The sequence below is a fragment of the Bos indicus genome, chromosome 20 (genome assembly GCF_029378745.1).
Source record: "Bos indicus isolate NIAB-ARS_2022 breed Sahiwal x Tharparkar chromosome 20, NIAB-ARS_B.indTharparkar_mat_pri_1.0, whole genome shotgun sequence".
Taxonomy (NCBI): domain Eukaryota; kingdom Metazoa; phylum Chordata; class Mammalia; order Artiodactyla; family Bovidae; genus Bos; species Bos indicus.
This window is the reverse complement of record NC_091779.1, coordinates 38,409,581-38,427,551: the sequence shown is the minus strand read 5'-3', so window position 1 is coordinate 38,427,551 and position 17,971 is coordinate 38,409,581. Positions and strand designations below refer to the sequence as shown.

The 17,971-nt window shown below is 39.0% G+C and overlaps 1 protein-coding gene across 6 annotated transcripts in view; it reads left to right on the top strand.

Annotated features, from left to right (window-relative positions):
* Nucleotides 1–17,971, top strand: part of SPEF2 (sperm flagellar 2) — a 211,635-nt gene that overhangs the window by 76,377 nt on the left and 117,287 nt on the right. For all 6 annotated transcript variants that reach the window (XM_070774772.1, XM_070774770.1, XM_070774771.1 and 3 more), the window contains 2 exons: nt 2,339–2,442; nt 5,461–5,717. In XM_070774772.1, coding sequence (XP_070630873.1) covers nt 2,339–2,442; nt 5,461–5,717 — 361 coding nt within the window. The remainder of the gene's footprint in view (nt 1–2,338; nt 2,443–5,460; nt 5,718–17,971) is intronic.

Sequence of the window (17,971 nt, the reverse complement as noted above, 5' to 3'; positions counted from 1 at the left end):
GAAATGTGTTGTGATTCATAGCCTTTTCGTAGCATTTTCATTTTCATATGAAATAGCAATATGCTCCTCTTTGGCTTAAACCTGATGATGAAATATTAAACCTGAGTTTATTTGATATTTTTTATATCTTTAATATAGTTTGCATCTAAAGCAGTGGAAATTGCTTTCAGTTGCTCCTGGTAAGAAAGTAAACACATGCTTTTAAAAATTTTAGACTTATACCAAATTTATATTGATGTGTTTTTCTTTACCACTTATTATTTTTATTTCTTTCACAATCTCTTTACCTTTAAATTTTTTCCAGAATTTATCCTTAGACCTATTGGTGACTCTGAAAAATTTTTCATTAACCCCTGAAAAAATGTTTACAACAATTTGCCAACTATTGCTTTTAATGAAAACTAATATTTCCATATATAGGATTGCTTTACTATATATGGAAATATAATGGTCAAATAGAATGGTCAGATTAATCAAGTGGGATTTTATAAAATATAATTAAGGTAAATAAATAAAAGTATATTTTTTAATTTATTGTTTCCCCCCCCCAAGGAAATCAATTTTGTAATATTTTAGATTTCAAAACTGCTTTAAGATAGAAAAAGTTTTGGAAGAATATACACCAAGCTATAAACATGATGACATATAGGGAGAAAAATGAGTTTAGAGAAAATGATCAAAAGGAACTCATAATTTTTTCTCTGTATTTTTGGAATATAAATTAGCATAAATACTAAATATATTTTTATATTTACATTTATTGAATTACAAATCTCCTGTGTTCCACATTCAATTCAGTGCTAAGGGCATACTTTGTTCCATGTCTTATAATCTGAGGTGGGAGTGTATATCAGTGAGCAAAAGTGACAGGGCTCCCAAACTTTAAGGAGTTTACAGTCTAAAAGAGAGGGACCATAAACTCATATGTAAATGAGTTTATATGAACCAGCAGATGCTGATGATGTCACCTGAAAATAAAAAGTAGAGTCAGGGAGATGGCTTTGAGAGAGTGAGGTTTAAACAGATTGAAAGACGATTGACAGAATCAGCCACTGGCTCTGGAGAACCATTTCAGGTCACCAGAAGAGCTGAGTGATGGCCTTGAGGCAGAAAGGTGCTTGTGCAGCAAGGTAGGGGAAGAGAAGGGAGGAGGTTAGAGAGGTGAGCAGGAAGGGAGAGGAATCAGGTCAGCTAGGGTCATGGAGGCCATGATGAGGACGTTGAGAGTCCAGGGGAGTCTTTGCAGGGTTTAAATAGAGACTTCCCCGATGGCTCAGTAGGTAAAGAATCTGCCTGCAATGCAGGAGACACAAGAGACTCGATTTCAGTCCCTAGGTTGGGAAGTTTTCCTGGAATAGGAAACGGCAACCCATTCCAGTATTCTTGCCTGGGAAATCCCATTGACAGAGGAGCCTGGTGGGCTACAGTCCATGCGATTGCAAAGAATTGAGCACACTAGCACATAGTATCATTTGACTCATAAAATGCTCACTCTAGTGGCCGAGTTCAGGATAGACGCTTGGGATGTTCTGTTCATCTAACAATATAAATGCTGGAAAAAATAGAAAGGCTAACTATCTGAGGGCCAAAATCAGGCATCAGAAAAGCAAACGGTATTATTCAGCCATAGAAAAGAATGGAATAATGCCATTTGCAACAACATGGAAAGATCTAGAGATTATCATAACAGGTGAGGTAAGTCAGAGAAAGACAAATATTATATTCTATCAAATGAGTTTATTTATAAAACAGAAACAACTTGCAGACTTAGAAAACAAACTTATGGTTACCAAAGAGGAAGATAGGAGAGGGATAGTGTGGGAGTATGGGATTAACAGATGTATGCTACTGTATATAAAGTAAACAACAAAGATTTACTGTGTAAAATAGAGAACTATATTTAACATCTTATAATAAACTACAAGGGAAAAGGAAGAAATATATCAGATTTGACCATTGATAGAAGAGAACTTCAGTGGGCAAAAGTCAGGCTTACACAGGTCACCCCAGAAGGCATGCTCCCTCTTCGTGGCATGAGTGACTAGAACTCAAGCCGAAAGCCCCAATCTCTTTGATTTAACATATTAGAGGATGAAATCTGGGGACACCAGAGCAACTAAGAATTAAAGAGGAAGATCTTGAAAAGGAAGGAGCTAGAGGAGGAGCTCCCACATCTGTATATACATTTTCCTTAACTGCTTGCTGGATTCCAGAATTGTACTAAAGGATCAGTGTCTTCACCAGAGGACATGACCATTTAATTTTTTTTCCCCTCCAGATATTTAGAATCTGGCTTTTAAATGAGCTCTTCCCTACCATCCCTTGTTTATTTTCACAGCTCACTGTGCGTGCTCAGCTTGGTGCAAAATCAGAAAGGCTGCTGAAGAAAGGAAAGAGCATATCTGATATATTGCTAGTCAGCATCATGGTAAATGCCATTAAGTATGTATCTATGTACCACAATTTCTTTCTTATGTCTTTTAATATATTAGCAGGTAGAGCTTTATAAAGAATAATATAGAAGTCATTTTAATTTTTAATATCTAATGAATACATACAGAAAGAAAAAGATGTATTTTGTGATTTTCATGCCTGTATTTCACTTTCCTCCCTTTTTCAAACTTGACTTCACTCACCCAGATGGGAATTCAAGTTAGGTTCTGTTCTCTTTTTTTTCAGCTATGCTGGGTCTTCCTTGTGATTCTTAGTCTTAGTTACCCCAGGGTATGTGAGATCTTAGTTCCCTGACCAGGGATGGAACCCGTGTGTCCTGCACTGGGAGGCAGATTCTCAACCACTGGACCACCAGGGAAGTCCCAAGTTCTATTCTGTATGGGGAATTCAAGGAGAAATTAGACAATTGGAAAAGCACGGGACAGGTTTGGGAGAGGAGAAACCCTAACTATATGGCCTTGGGTCAAAGTGTTTCCTCATTTTGTGTTTCTGGAGGAGAGAGTGACCCCAGGGGTCCAAAGGCCGGGCAGCGCAGGGTAGGAAGGCAAGGAGAAAGTAGAGGTTGCACAGGCAAGGAATAGCATATGCATAGCACAGAGGTGATATGTGATAGGGTAAAGAAAAAAATTTAAATAGGCTATAATTTTGTGATTCCTCCTTTCTAAGAGAAAAAAGATTCTCTTCAGCCCTCCTTTACAATTGAGAAAAGAGAGAAATTTTAAAAAGCCATAGCGGCTCAGTTAATTAATTCATGCAATAAAGAAATGAGGCAGAGCAGGATGCTAAAAGAAAAAAGGCTCGTGTGAAAGACCTTTGCAGAGCATCAAGTGGGTGAGGGGTTGGGGGTTGTGCTGCTTGGGAAACATTATGACCAAGAGAATGAAGACAGGAGGCTTTGGAGAATTTTTCCTGGGCGTCTGCAATGGACTCTCCCTTTTGAGTTTCCTTAAGAGGCTTCATTCAAGGTTTAAGTTGCCTCTCAGTGGCGATATATCTTGGACTGATTGCTTTTTTGAAGAAACTTGGCCACAGGGATGCTATTCCCAAAGCTGAAAGGGATCTCATTCTAACAATTGTAGCATTTTTCAAAAACTGGAATAAAACATGTCTTAGCCATGGCATTCATCATTCAAAGAAAATTGCAAATGAAGAGCATCAGCTCTAAAATGGATCTTAGCTTTGGTTTCCATGGAGTTGGAGTGTCTACACCCCACCCTCAGAACTCTGCTACCTTCCCACTACCACCATCCTCTCTGCACCTGAGACATGTTCAGAGAATTGCCATCAGCCTGAGAGCCTTCCATTTAGTCCAAGTGCATCCTTCTTCGATAAGGAAAGGAAGGCACGTGGCAGTTCAGCTGGGCAGTCCAGTCACATGACAGGTTAGTGGCGTAGCCAAAGCGGAAGTCTCCTCATTCCCTGTCGTCTGGTGTCCTCATACTACAGTCTGACAAGCATGCCTTGGCCTCCTCCTCCCCTTGAAGTAGCTCCTGAGACAGGAGGTGGGAGAAGGTTCCTCAGATCTGGTAAAGTGCTCAAGAAGTTTCTTCTCAGACTGAGGCCAATGAATTAACAATCCCATTCTCTGAAGAATGTTTGCCATGCTCTAAAAAAGTCATAAAAGCAAAATGCAGGCTTTCCTTGCCCTTCGTAGCCTAATTGGAGTAATAGAAGCAGTGACCTGAAGGCAGCTTAATACTATGGAAAGATCACTAGATTTGGGGTCACTTGCACTTGTGTGACTTTGAACAAGTAATTAATTAAACCTCTCTGAACCTGAGTTTTCCCATTCCTTCCTTGCCACACTGTCAGAAGGATCATACACAGGCACCAAAACACACTTCCAAACCTTTAGAAAGGGAATTCTAAGTGTTTAAATGAGTTTTAATGGAGAAAGAAATGAAATTATAATTTTTCACCCAAAAGTCAAAGTCGTAATTGTACATAATTTAAGGATTTTGCAAGAGCAAAGTTGAAGTTGTGTTCCAATTTAAAGAACTAAAATAATAGTTTATGGAGCACCTATTGTCTTTAAAGGATATGACATTGAATGCAAAAACTGAAGAAATGATCCTTACATTTCAGCAACTTAGAATTTAGTTGAGATAAAGAAGACACACTTGAATTTTTCTAAGTCAAGAAATGTAAGAGTTAACCAATTGTGTGAGGAAGTGAATGAGAATCCAAAGGAGTTCAGATCAGGCTCTTATGACTCCATGCTGGATTGGGTGGGGTAGGAAGAACCTTCCAGGTTGGCGATGTGAGTTTCCACCATATGCTAAATTCTGTGCTGAGTTCTTAAAATGTATTATTTCAGTTCATCCTCACCAGCATCCTGTGAGGTATGTTATGTTATCCTGCTGTATAAATGAGGAAATTGATGTTCTAAAGAGGAACAGCCTATGAACGCAGCTAGAAAGTACTATTTATATGCACGTAACAGCGAGGAGATTGGTGTGTTCAAAGTGAATGGTTCAAAACTGTGAGAGAGAAATTAAAGGGGAGCAAGTTGTGGCTAGTTCATTTTAAATACCACGTTGTGGCTTCTGGAATGGATTTGGAGGGCAGCAGGGACCCACAGAAGGATTTTGAGCAAGGCAGTGTTTGTGGTACAATAGGAAGCCTAATTTTGGCTGTGTGTGCATGCTAAGTCACTCCAGTCATGCCCAACTCTGTGCGACCCTATGGACTGTAGCCCACCAGGCTCCTCTGTCCATGGGATTCTCCAGGCAAGAATACTGGAGTAGGTTGCCATGCCATCCTCCAGGTGACCTTCCCAACCCAGGGATGGAACCCAAGTCTCCTGTGGCTCCTGCATTGGCAGGCAGATTCTTTACCATCAGGGCCACCAGGAAGCCCAATTTTGGCTGTAAAGAAGTAAAATTTATGCAGAAAGAGGTTAATGTGAAGTTGAAAGAAAGATAAAGGCAAGATTCATTGTGTTATTATTTCTAAAGGGACTTGTATCTATCAAACTATTAATTATTTGTCCTTTCTTTAATTTAGTCAGATACCTATGTATAAAGGCTGGATCCTGGATGGCTTTCCAATGACATTATACCAAGCAAAGCTTCTGGAGGAAGCACTCACAGGCTACAACAGAAACCTCATAGAACTGGAGGGAAAGAAATCACGCACATCCACATTAGCTGTTGACCCTACAGCTTCCAAAGAAGTGCCTCTTCCCCCTTCTGCATTTGATTTTGTCATGTTATTAGACATTTCAGATAATTCCTCACTGAATCGCATGAATGACATCATGGGTAAGCTGGACACCTTTCTAAAAATGTCCTTTTATGTAATTCAGAGTTCTTTACTTTTCTTTGAAATGGTGAATATTCCCATTTACAATTGTAAGTGGATAATAAAGAATCCATTTCTGACTTCCAAAGAATTACCTAGCACAGCTTAGTTGCCTCCTGCTCTGTCTGTATTCAACACTCTAGCCCAAACCTGAAGCTAGTAGAGAATTCCATGGTGATTGAAAGCATCTCATTCAACCCTTCCATCAACTTGGCCGCTCCCCTGGCCCTGAGGTGCCCTCTTTGAGACTTGCATGAATGAAGGAGCTTCTCATGGCTACTTAGTATATCTTGATGTGTTACTCTAGTGAAGTTCATGAACCACATTGGGGCTACAAGCAAAGATTGCTAACATCCTTCCCTTGGATTGTGTATTAACTGAGGAGCAGTTACAATTGACTGAAGTCCTTACATCATGAGGTCAAATAGTCTTTCAAGATGAAAATATCACTTTATTCCATAAATTAAGTAGTTATGAGTAAGAGCACACATTCTTAGCTTTGCAAGTTATTTAGGCATTTGACCTTTGGAAAGCTAATTCTTTCTTTCTTCTAAACCTCCATCTCACAATATATATAATAGAATGGCTCATTGCATTATTACTGGATAATTAAAGGGAAACTGTTTCATTGCTCACAACACTTCTGACACCAAAGGTGTATGGGTTTTCCCTACCACCCAGTTCTTCAGTTCTTAATAAACACCAATTGGGTGTCCTAGAATTTTTTTTTTTTTTTTTTAATTTTATTTTATTTTTAAACTTTACATAATTGTATTAGTTTTGACAAATATCAAAATGAATCCACCACAGGTATACATGTGTTCCCCATCCTGAACCCTCCTCCCTCCTCCCTCCCCATACCATCCCTCTGGGTCGTCCCAGTGCACCAGCCCCAAGCATCCAGTATCGTGGATCGAACCTGGACTGGCAACTCGTTTCTTACATGATATTTTACATGTTACAATGTCATTCTCCCAAATCTTCCCACCCTCTCCCTCTCCCACAGAGTCCATAAGACTGTTCTATACATCAGTGTCTCTTTTGCTGTCTCGTACACAGGGTTATTGTTACCATCTTTCTAAATTCCATATATATGCGTTAGAATACTGTATTTATGTTTTTCCTTCTGGCTTACTTCACTCTGTATAATAGGCTCCAGTTTCATCCACCTCATTAGAACTGATTCAAATGTATTCTTTTTAATGGCTGAGTAATACTCCATTGTGTATATGTACCACAGCTTTCTTATCCATTCATCTGCTGATGGACATCTAGGTTGCTTCCATGTCTTGGCTATTATAAACAGTGCTGCGATGAACATTGGGGTACACGTGTCTCTTTCCCTTCTGGTTTCCTCAGTGTGTATGCCCAGCAGTGGAGTTGCTGGATCATAAGGCAGTTCTATTTCCAGTTTTTTAAGGAATCTCCACACTGTTCTCCATAGTGGCTGTACTAGTTTGCATTCCCACCAACAGTGTAAGAGGGTTCCCTTTTCTCCACACCCTCTCCAGCATTTATTATTTGTAGACTTTTGGATCGCAGCCATTCTGACTGGTGTGAAATGGTACCTCATAGTGGTTTTGATTTGCATTTCTCTGATAATGAGTGATGTTGAGCATCTTTTCATGTGTTTGTTAGCCATCTGTATGTCTTTTTTGGAGAAATGTCTATTTAGTTCTTTGGCCCATTTTTTGATTGGGTCGTTTATTTTTCTGGAGTTGAGCTGTAGGAGTTGCTTGTATATTTTTGAGATTAGTTGTTTGTCGGTTGCTTCATTTGCTATTATTTTCTCCCATTCTGAAGGCTGTCTTTTCACCTTGCTAATAGTTTCCTTTGATGTGCAGAAGCTTTTAAGGTTAATTAGGTCCCATTTGTTTATTTTTGTTTTTATTTCCAATATTCTGGGAGGTGGGTCATAGAGGATCCTGCTGTGATGTATGTCGGAGAGTGTTTTGCCTATGTTCTCCTCTAGGAGTTTTATAGTTTCTGGTCTTACGTTTAGATCTTTAATCCATTTTGAGTTTATTTTTGTGTATGGTGTTAGAAAGTGGTCCAGTTTCATTCTTTTACAAGTGGTTGACCAGATTTCCCAGCACCACTTGTTAAAGAGATTGTCTTTAATCCATTGTATATTCTTGCCTCCTTTGTCGAAGATAAGGTGTCCATATGTGCGTGGATTTATCTCTGGGCTTTCTATTTTATTCCATTGATCAATATTTCTGTCTTTGTGCCAGTACCATACTGTCTTGATAACTGTGGCTTTGTAGTAGAGCCTGAAGTCAGGTAGGTTGATTCCTCCAGTTCCATTCTTCTTTCTCAAGATCGCTTTGGCTATTCAAGGTTTTTTGTATTTCCATACAAATTGTGAAATTATTTGTTCTAGCTCTGTGAAGAATACTGTTGGTAGCTTGATAGGGATTGCGTTGAATCTATAAATTGCTTTGGGTAGTATACTCATTTTCACTATATTGATTCTTCCAATCCATGAACATGGTATATTTCTCCATCTATTAGTGTCCTCTTTGATTTCTTTCACCAGTGTTTTATAGTTTTCTATATATAGGTCTTTAGTTTCTTTAGGTAGATATATTCCTAAGTATTTTATTCTTTCCGTTGCAATGGTGAATGGAATTGTTTCCTTAATTTCTCTTTCTGTTTTCTCATTATTAGTGTATAGGAATGCAAGGGATTTCTGTGTGTTGATTTTATATCCTGCAACTTTACTGTAGTCATTGATTATTTCTAGTAATTTTCTGGTGGACTCTTTAGGGTTTTCTATGTAGAGGATCATGTCATCTGCAAATAGTGAGAGTTTTACTTCTTCTTTTCCAATTTGGATTCCTTTGATTTCTTTTTCTGCTCTGATTGCTGTGGCCAAAACTTCCAAAACTATGTTGAATAGTAATGGTGAAAGTGGGCACCCTTGTCTTGTTCCTGACTTTAGAGGAAATGCTTTCAATTTTTCACCATTGAGGATAATGTTTGCAGTGGGTTTGTCATATATAGCTTTTATTATGTTGAGGTATGTTCCTTCTATTCCTGCTTTCTGGAGAGTTTTTATCATAAATGGATGTTGAATTTTGTCAAAGGCTTTCTCTGCATCTATTGAGATAATCATATGGTTTTTATTTTTCAATTTGTTAATGTGGTGTATTACATTGACTGATTTGCGGATATTGAAGAATCCTTGCATCCCTGGGATAAAGCCCACTTGATCATGGTGTATGATCTTTTTAATGTGTTGTTGGATTCTGATTGCTAGAATTTTGTTAAGGATTTTTGCATCTATGTTCATCAGTGATATTGGCCTGTAGTTTTCTTTTTTTGTGGGATCTTTGTCAGGTTTTGGTATTAGGGTGATGGTGGCCTCATAGAATGAGTTTGGAAGTTTACCTTCCTCTGCAATTTTCTGGAAGAGTTTGAGCAGGATAGGTGTTAGCTCTTCTCTAAATTTTTGGTAGAATTCAGCTGTGAAGCCGTCTGGACCGGGGCTTTTGTTTGCTGGAAGATTTTTGATTACAGTTTCAATTTCCATGCTTGTGATGGGTCTGTTAAGATTTTCTATTTCTTCCTGGTCCAGTTTTGGAAAGTTGTACTTTTCTAAGAATTTGTCCATTTCTTCCACGTTGTCCATTTTATTGGCATATAATTGTTGATAGTAGTCTCTTATGATCCTTTGTATTTCTGTGTTGTCTGTTGTGATCTCTCCATTTTCGTTTCTAATTTTGTTGATTTGATTTTTCTCCCTTTGTTTCTTGATGAGTCTGGCTAATGGTTTGTCAATTTTATTTATCCTTTCAAAGAACCAGCTTTTGGTTTTGTTGATTTTTGCTATGGTCTCTTTTGTTTCTTTTGCATTTATTTCTGCTCTAATTTTTAAGATTTCTTTCCTTCTACTAACCCTGGGGTTCTTCATTTCTTCCTTTTCTAGTTGCTTTAGGTGTAGAGTTAGGTTATTTATTTGACTTTTTTCTTGTTTCTTGAGGTGTGCCTGTATTGCTATGAACTTTCCCCTTAGGACTGCTTTTACCGTGTCCCACAGGTTTTGGGTTGTTGTGTTTTCATTTTCATTCGTTTCTATGCAAATTTTGATTTCTTTTTGATTTCTTCTGTGATTTGTTGGTTATTCAGCAGAGTGTTGTTCAGCCTCCATATGTTGGAATTTTTAATAGTTTTTCTCCTGTAATTGAGATCTAATCTTACTGCATTGTGGTCAGAAAAAATGCTTGGAATGATTTCTATTTTTTTGAATTTACCAAGGCTAGCTTTATGGCCCAGGATGTGATCTATCCTGGAGAAGGTTCCATGTGCGCTTGAGAAAAAGGTGAAATTCATTGTTTTGGGATGAAATGACCTATAGATATCAATTAGGTCTAACTGGTCTATTGTATCATTTAAAGTTTGTGTTTCCTTGTTAATTTTCTGTTTAGTTGATCTATCCATAGGTGTAAGTGGGGTATTAAGGTCTCCCACTATTATTGTGTTATTGTTAATTTCTCCTTTCATACTTGTTAGCAGTTGTCTTACGTACTGTGGTGCTCCCGTGTTGGGTGCATATATATTTATAATTGTTATATCTTCTTCTTGGATTGATCCTTTGATCATTATGTAGTGACCTTCTTTGTCTCTTTTCACAGACTTTGTTTTAAAGTCTATTTTATCTGATATGAGTATTGCTACTCCTGCTTTCTTTTGGTCCCTATTTGCATGGAAAATCTTTTTCCAGCCCTTCACTTTCAGTCTCTATGTGTCCCCTGTTTTGAGGTGGGTCTCTTGTAGACAACATATGTAGGGGTCTTGTTTTTGTATCCATTCAGCCAGTCTTTGTCTTTTGGTTGGGGCATTCAACCCATTTACGTTTAAGGTAATTACTGATAAGTATGTTCCCGTTGCCATTTACTTTATTGTTTTGGGTTTGAGTTTATACACCGTTTTTGTGTTTCCTGTCTAGAGAATATCCTTTAGTATTTGTTGGAGAGCTGGTTTGGTGGTGCAGAATTCTCTCAGCTTTTGCTTGTCTGAAAAGCTTTTGATTTCTCCTTCATACTTGAATGAGATCCTTGCTGGGTACAATAATCTGGGCTGTAGGTTATTTTCTTTCATCATTTTAAGTATGTCTTGCCATTCCCTCCTGGCTTGAAGAGTTTCTATTGAAAGATCAGCTGTTATCCTTATGGGAATTCCCTTGTGTGTTATTTGTTGTTTTTCCCTTGCTGCTTTTAATATTTGTTCTTTGTGTTTGATCTTTGTTAATTTGATTAATATGTGTCTTGGGGTGTTTCGCCTTGGGTTTATCCTGTTTGGTACTCTCTGGGTTTCTTGGACTTGGGTGATTATTTCCTTCCCCATTTTAGGGAAGTTTTCCACTATTATCTCCTCAAGTATTTTCTCATGGTCTTTCTTTTTGTCTTCTTCTTCTGGAACCCCTATGATTCGAATGTTGTAGCATTTAATATTGTCCTGGAGGTCTCTGAGATTGTCCTCATTTCTTTTAATTCGTTTTTCTTTTATCCTCTCTGATTCATTTATTTCTACCATTCTATCTTCTAATTCACTAATCCTGTCTTCTGCCTCTGTTATTCTACTATTTGTTGCCTCCAGAGTGTTTTTAATTTCACTTATTGCATTATTCATTATATATTGACTCTTTTTTATTTCTTCTAGGTCCTTGTTAAACCTTTCTTGCATCTTCTCAATCCTTGTCTCCAGGCTATTTATCTGTGATTCCATTTTAGTTTCAAGATTTTGGATCAATTTCACTATCATTATTCGGAATTCTTTATCAGGTAGATTCCCTATCTCTTCCTCTTTTGTTTGGTTTGGTGGGCATTTATCCTGTTCCTTTATCTGCTGAGTATTCCTCTGTCTCTTCATCTTGTTTAAATTGCTGAGTTTGGGGTGTCCTTTCTGTATTCTGGCAGTTTGTGGAGTTCTCTTTATTGTGGTGTTTCCTCGCTGTGTGTGGGTTTGTACAGGTGGCTTGTCAAGGTTTCCTGGTTAGGGAAGCTTGTGTCGGTGTTCTGGTGGGTGGAGCTGTATTTCTTCTCTCTGGAGTGCAATGAAATGTCCAGTAATGAGTTATGAGATGTCTATAGTTTTGGGGTGACTTTGGGCAGCCTGTATCTTGAAGCTCAGGGCTGTGTTCCTTTGTTGCTGGAGAATTTGCTTGGTATGTCTTGCCCTGGAACTTATTGGCCCTTGTGTGGTGCTTGGTTTCAGTGTCGGTATGGAGGCATTTGATGAGCTCCTGTGAATGAATGTTCCTTGGAGTCAGGAGTTCCCTGGAGTCAGGGTTTGGACTTAAGTCTCCTGCTTCCGATTATCGGTCTTATTTTTACAGTAGTTTCAAAACTTCTCCTTCTATACAGCACCATTGATAAAACATCTACATTAAAGATGATAAGTTTCTCTACAGTGAGGGTCACTCAGAGAGGTTCACAGGGTTACATGGAGAAGAGAAGAGGGAGGAGGGAGTTAGAGGTGACCCAAATGAGATGAGGTGAATCAATAGTGGAGAGAGTGGGCTAGCCAGTAGTCACTTCCTTATGTGCACTCCACAACTGGACCACTCAGAGATGTTCACGGGGTTATACAGAGAAGAGAAGAAGGAGGAAGGTAACAGAGGTGGCCAGAAGGATAAAAGGGGGGAATGAAAAGGAGGGAGACAGATCCAGCCAGTAATCAGTTCCCTAAGTGTTCTCCACCGTCTGGAACACACAGAAATTCACAGAGTTGGGTAGAGTAGAGAGGGGTTAGGGAGGAGACACAGGCGACCTGGTGGAGAAAAAGGAGGGTCCAAAGGGAGAGAGAGCAGTCAAGCCAGTAATCTCACTCCCTAGTGAAAAATGGGTCCTGAAGATTGGGTCCTTAAAGGTACAAAATTGGTAACAAATACATAAAAGCAAAAATTAAAAATCTAGAGTAGAGTTTGGAATTTCAAAAATACGATGTTAAAGAAAAGAAGAAGGAAAAGAAAGAGAGAAAAAACGAACAAACAAAAACAAACAAGGTCGCGAAAATTATAAAGAAAGTACAGGTACAAAATTGATAACTAATACCAGAAAGCAAAAATTAAAAATCTAGAGTAGAGTTTGGAATTTCAAAAATACAATGTTAAAAAAAAAAAAAAAAAGAAGAAGAAGAAAAATAAAGAGAGAAAACAAACAAACAAATACGAACAATGTCACAAAAATTATAAAGAAAATACAGGTACAAAATTGATATCAAATACCAAAAAGCATAAATTAAAAATCTAGAGTAAAGTTTGGAATTTCAGATATACAATGTTATATAAAAGAAGAAGAGAAAGAAACAGAGAAGAAGAAAAAAAAAAAAAAAGTCACAGAAATTATATAAAAAAAAACTATAGGTACAAAATTGATAACATATACCAAAAAGCGAAAATTAAAAATCTAGAGTAGAGTTTGGGATTTCAAAAATACAATGCTAAAGAAAAGAAGAAAAAAACAAAAACAAACAAAAAAAAACAAGGTCAAAAAATTATAAAATATATATATATGAAGTTTGCTGAAGAAGAAAAAAAATAGGGTCTTTTTTTTTTTTTTTGCAAAGTAATAGGTTATAAAAGTGAAAATTAAAGGAACAATAGAGGACTTAAAATTTTTTTTTTAATTAAAAAAAAAAAAAGAAAGAATGATCGTAAAAATAATAAAAATATATCTAGGACTTTTTTTTTTTTTTTTTTTTGGGTGTTGTGGGTTCAGTTCATTTTTGGCTAGTTCCTTGGTCAGATTTATATTTCTCAAGATCTATAGGCCCCTTCCTATGTAGTCCGTAGTAACCACAGGGTTTTGATCTATTGCCTGTAGCTTCCAAGGCGTTTCCCTCTGTTATATCTTCTTCTGTTTGCTAGTCTCTTCAGTATCTGGTTTCTGCCCTGACTCAAAGGGCACGGTGGAGGACACTTTTTTTTTTTTTTTTTTTTTTAGGCTTACTTGTTCAGTCGCGCTGTGGGGAGGGAGGGAGGGATGCTGCAAACAAATAACACTGGCGTGGGCTCGCAGTGCCTCAGCCACCCTGGGTCTGCCCCTGCTCACGGCGCGTGTAGCCTCCCTGTCCACACTGCTCGGACTCTAGGTTGTTCCTCCGGGAACAATCCGAGGCTGGCCCTGGGCTGCATGCACCTCCCAGGTCCAAGCCGCTCAGGTTCAGGCACTCGGGTAGTCCTCAGAGGCGCAGACTCAGTTGGGCCTGCGTTTTGTGCTCTTCCCAGGTCCGAGCGCCAATTTGCTCTTCCCAGGCGAGCGCCAATGCTGCGACTTATCGCCTCCCCGCCACTCGGTTATCTGGATGTAAAACCGGCGCACCTTCTCAGGCAGATGTTGACCGTCCAGACCCCCAAGAAGTTTTAGTTAGCAAAGAAGCCTGCTTACAATTTTATAGATAATGTCTCTCTGGGGCTGCGATTGCCCCCTTCCGGCTCTGGCTGCCTGTCACCGGAGGGGGAAGGTCTGCAGCCGGCTATCTCTGTTCAGTCCTTTGTTCCGTGCGCGGGCCTGGCGGTCTTAGGTTAGGGCTGGCTTTTCGCGTGGTAGGTATCCCACAGTCTGGTTTGCTAGCCCAAATTATTTCGCTCAGATAGCGCTCAGGGTATTCAGGCCAGATTCTTACTCTCAGCGATGCAGCCCACGCCGCGCCTCCCTGCCCAGCCCCGGTTTGCTAATGGCGGATGCAGGCGTCTGCGCTGCTTCTCTGCTGGGGGAGTTACTGTAGGGCTCGCAATCTGCAAGTTTTAAATTGTTTATTTATTTTTTCTCCCTGTTATGTTGCCCTCTGTGCTTCCAAAGCTCGGCACAGATTCGGCAGTGAGAAGGTTTCCTGATGTTTGGAAACTTCTCTCTTTTTAAGATTCCCTTCCCGGGACGGAACTCCGTCCCTCCCTCTTTTGTCTCTTTTTTTTTGTTTTTAATATTTTCTCCTACCTCCTTTCGAAGAGTTGGGTTGCTTTTCTGGGTGCCTGATGTCCTCTGCCGGCATTCAGAAGTTGTTTTGTGGAATTTACTCGACGTTTAAATGCTCTTTTGATGAATTTGTGGGGGAGAAAGTGTTCTCCCCGTCCTACTCCTCCGCCATCTTGGCTCCTCCCCCAGGTGTCCTAGAATTTAATTCAATCCTGGCAGTAACTTCCCAGAGTTATCACAGATTTTCACAGTTGGCTCAGTCCCACAAGACTTCTTCCCACTTCAGATGTCTGCCTCAGTGCAGTGGATCCCCAGGTTACCCACGCTTCTGTCTGACTTGACTATAAATTAGGGGTTTCCATGACCCCTCCTCAGGTCTGATAGATTATCTATAATTACCTGTAATGACTCACAGAACTCAGGGAAGCACTCTACTTACTATTACTGTTTCGTTGTAAAGACTGACGTAGAAGATACAAATGAACAGCCAGTTGAAGGGGTACACAGGGCAGAGTCTGGAAGAATTCCAAGCTCAGGCCCTTCCCCTGTGGAGTCTGGTATGTGACACACTCCTGGCACATGGATGCATTCACCAACCCACAAGCTCTCTGAACCCCTTCTTTAGAGTTTTTGTGGGAGTTCCATTATGTAGGTATGACTGACTGTATAACTGAGCATTGGTGATCAGCCTCTAGCCTCTTCCCATCCCTAGAGACCTGGGGTTAGGACTGAAATTTCTACTCTGTGGTCAGCTGGTTGCTCAGGCAGAAGGGCTCCACCGTCCCAAGAGTCACCTCTTTGGCATAAACTCAGATAAGGTTGAAAGAGGCTAATTATGAATAATAATAATAATATAAAAACCCTCCTTTTACCGCTATAGGAAATTACAAGGGTTTTCAAAGCTCTGTGTCAGGAGACAAAAACCAAATATACATTTCTTATTGTCTCACATATATTAAGTGAGATAAATGTTAAACACTGAGTATAGAATCTAGTTGGAGAAGGAAATGGCAATCCACTCCAGCACTCTTGCCTGGAAAATCCCATGGACGGAGGAGCCTGATAGGCTACAGTCCATGGTGTTGCAAAGAGTCGGACACAACCGAGCGAATCTGGTACATGCATCAGGAACAAGAGTGGCAGGACATCAGGAAACACATCGGGAAAAACAGTGGAAGACTTTGAAATGAACACAAGATTATTGGATATTCTTTCACTAGAAGACTGAGTATTGTCTATGGGACCCCTTGGCGTATTTGGTTTCATAGGATTCTGTACCTTTCACTGGCTTAACTCATCTCTTCTATAACCATAAATTGTAGAAATTGATGGTTATTCAAATGATTCTTGTCCATAGACATACAAATGAATTTTATTCAATTAAGATAGTTAATTTCTATATGCTGAAAAAGATAATTTCAAGTATGACATTGTTCTATACATAGTAACCAGTTTTTTCATCTATTACCATCTATTTTATCATTCCTGTCTGTGAATACGTCTTATTCAGATTTTCATTTGAACTAGTTGTAATACCTTGCTGATTCCCTCACTAATTAAAGAATTAGATGATGTTATTGTACACTGTATATGTACAATATGTTTGCTGTTACAACTAATATAATGACATTTGTGGCTAAGAGAGACTTAGGGAATCATTTCCTCCTATATTTATAGGTGGACATTTAAAGCATGAGCACTTGACTCTTCCTTATTTTGAGTTGGTATAATTTTGAGATCTTCCTTTCACTGTTTATTTAAATAAAAGGACAAAACCATTAGATACTACTTCAGCTCTTGAGCACAGTGCTTTACACTGAATGCTGTCCATCAAATTCCAAAAGGGAGAATTTACTTCTCTCCATACAAGGAAGTAGGGACTATACTGACAGTAGTGATGGGTGTTCAGCTAACTTCCTATTCTTGTTCAAGGATATCTGAGGATTGGTGAAGATACTGCCAATCCATGGCTGTTTATTGGCAGAACAGAGCCCACAACTCAAAGCAATCCAACTTGCTTTCAAGATTCTTGATCTAGGTGCTATTTATGCTATTTTCAGTTTGGGAAGCCACTGAGCTGTATATTCACGTATGCATTCTTTTGGAAGGTATAGTTCAATAAGCAGTTTGAAAATTTAAAAAGAAATTCAGAACTTGGAGTGAGATAACTGGAATCAATGGTCTTTCATTTATAAACTATGCCATTTGGGGCCAATTTTAGAATCACAATCCTACTTTACAAGTTTTGTTGTGGATATAAAATAATATACTACAGTCTTCCCTTAGTATTCACAGGGGATTAATTCCAGAACCCATTTGGATACCAAGAGGAGGGCATGGCAACCCACTCCAGTATTCCTGCCTGGAGAATTCTCATGGACAGAGGAGTCTGGCAGGCTACAGTCCTCTGTCGCAAACAGACACAACTGAGCGACCAAAATCCAAGGATGCACAAGTCTCTTATATAAAATTATATGAGATTTGCATATGACCTATGCACATCCTCCTGTATACTTTAAATCATCTCTAGATTACTTGTAATACCTAATACAATGTGACTGCTATATAGTTGCTACACCTGGAAGAATCAAGTTTTGCTTTTGGGCCCTTTCTGGAATTAGTTTTCCAGATATTTTCAATCTGTGGTTTTTTGACTCCATGGATATGGAGGGCTGACTATATGTGTAAAAACATTTAAGAACTGTGTGCTAAATTTTACCTATAAATCGAGTAAGACAAAGACTGAAACATTTCCATTGGGTTGATGTCTTTGATAACCAGGAGGAGAGCTGTTTCAATGGAGTGGGGGACAGGAAAGGATGGATTGCTATGGAACAGAATGTGAATGGGGGTGAGGAGGTGGAGAGTGTGAATATAGATACCTCTCAAGAAACTTGTCTCTGAACAAAAGGAAAGAACAATGGAAACAGGATATTTTTAGCATTACTGTTATTGTATTCCTTTTCTCTCTCCCTCTCTGTCTCTTTCTCATCTCTGTCTTTGTCTGCCTCCCACCCTGTTTTAGGAAAGGGTACACTTATATGAAAGAGCTCAGCTGATTTTTGAGCCAGAGAGTCAGTGAGGTTACAAGTCAAAAAGAAAGATGGATATCATCTAAGGCTGGTGCAGCAGAAAGATATAAACTGAAGTTGTCAGATGAGGGAGAGAAGTTGAAATGTTCAACCGTGCAACTCAGGTTTGCTAAAATAATAAAATAATAAAATCAAGTCAGTATAGTGCTTGTCAATTTGGGGAAAACGATGTACAAATTTAGGGGGATGGGTCATAGAAAC